The following is a 668-nucleotide window of genomic DNA, read 5'->3' as shown; positions in this document are numbered from 1 at the left end:
TACTGTGCCTCGTCGCCTGGGGCCCAAAAGAGCCAGCAGAATCCGCAAACTTTTCAATCTCTCTAAAGAAGATGATGTCCGCCAGTATGTTGTGAGAAAGCCCCTAAACAAAGAAGGTAAAAAACCTAGAACCAAAGCGCCTAAGATTCAGCGTCTTGTTACCCCACGTGTCCTCCAGCACAAACGGCGGCGTATTGCTTTGAAGAAGCAGCGCACTAAGAAAAGTAAGGAAGAGGCTGCAGAATACGCTAAACTTTTGGCCAAGAGAATGAAGGAGGCCAAAGAAAAACGCCAGGAACAGATTGCCAAGAGACGGAGGCTGTCCTCTCTGAGAGCTTCTACCTCTAAGTCTGAGTCCAGTCAAAAATGAGATTTTCTATGAGTGACAAATAAATAAGATCAGACATCAAAAAAAAAAAAAAAAAAGCTACTCACAAAAGGATGGTCCCACACTGTTGATTATAGCACTCCCTTTTTGTTGTCTTATATACAGTCTTAGCTGTATTAAGCGTTTGTCCAGTTTCTCAAGGGTGCCCTGTGTCTCTCAATTATGATGCTTGATTTCAAACCTGATTTTCACTAGCAGACCATCTCAGCCACTCGGCCCTGAGTGTCTGTGTGTAGTATGTAGGCGATACCTTGGGCTATGTTGGGATACATTTGGCATT

General features: G+C 44.0%; 1 protein-coding gene across 1 annotated transcript in view; it reads left to right on the top strand.

The window, feature by feature from the left end:
- The window catches only part of LOC102741354 (small ribosomal subunit protein eS6-like), a 1,543-nt gene extending 1,117 nt beyond the window's left edge, over positions 1–426 (top strand). The window contains exon 2 of the mRNA XM_081818731.1: positions 117–426. Coding sequence (XP_081674857.1) covers positions 117–370 — 254 coding nt within the window. The 3' untranslated portion in view covers positions 371–426. The remainder of the gene's footprint in view (positions 1–116) is intronic.
- The last annotated feature ends 242 nt before the right edge of the window (positions 427–668 follow it).

Source organism: Leptonychotes weddellii, chromosome 4 (genome assembly GCF_054177405.1).
Source record: "Leptonychotes weddellii isolate Sample4059 chromosome 4, ASM5417740v2, whole genome shotgun sequence".
NCBI classification, from domain to species: domain Eukaryota; kingdom Metazoa; phylum Chordata; class Mammalia; order Carnivora; family Phocidae; genus Leptonychotes; species Leptonychotes weddellii.
This window is presented reverse-complemented; position numbering and strand designations above follow the sequence as displayed.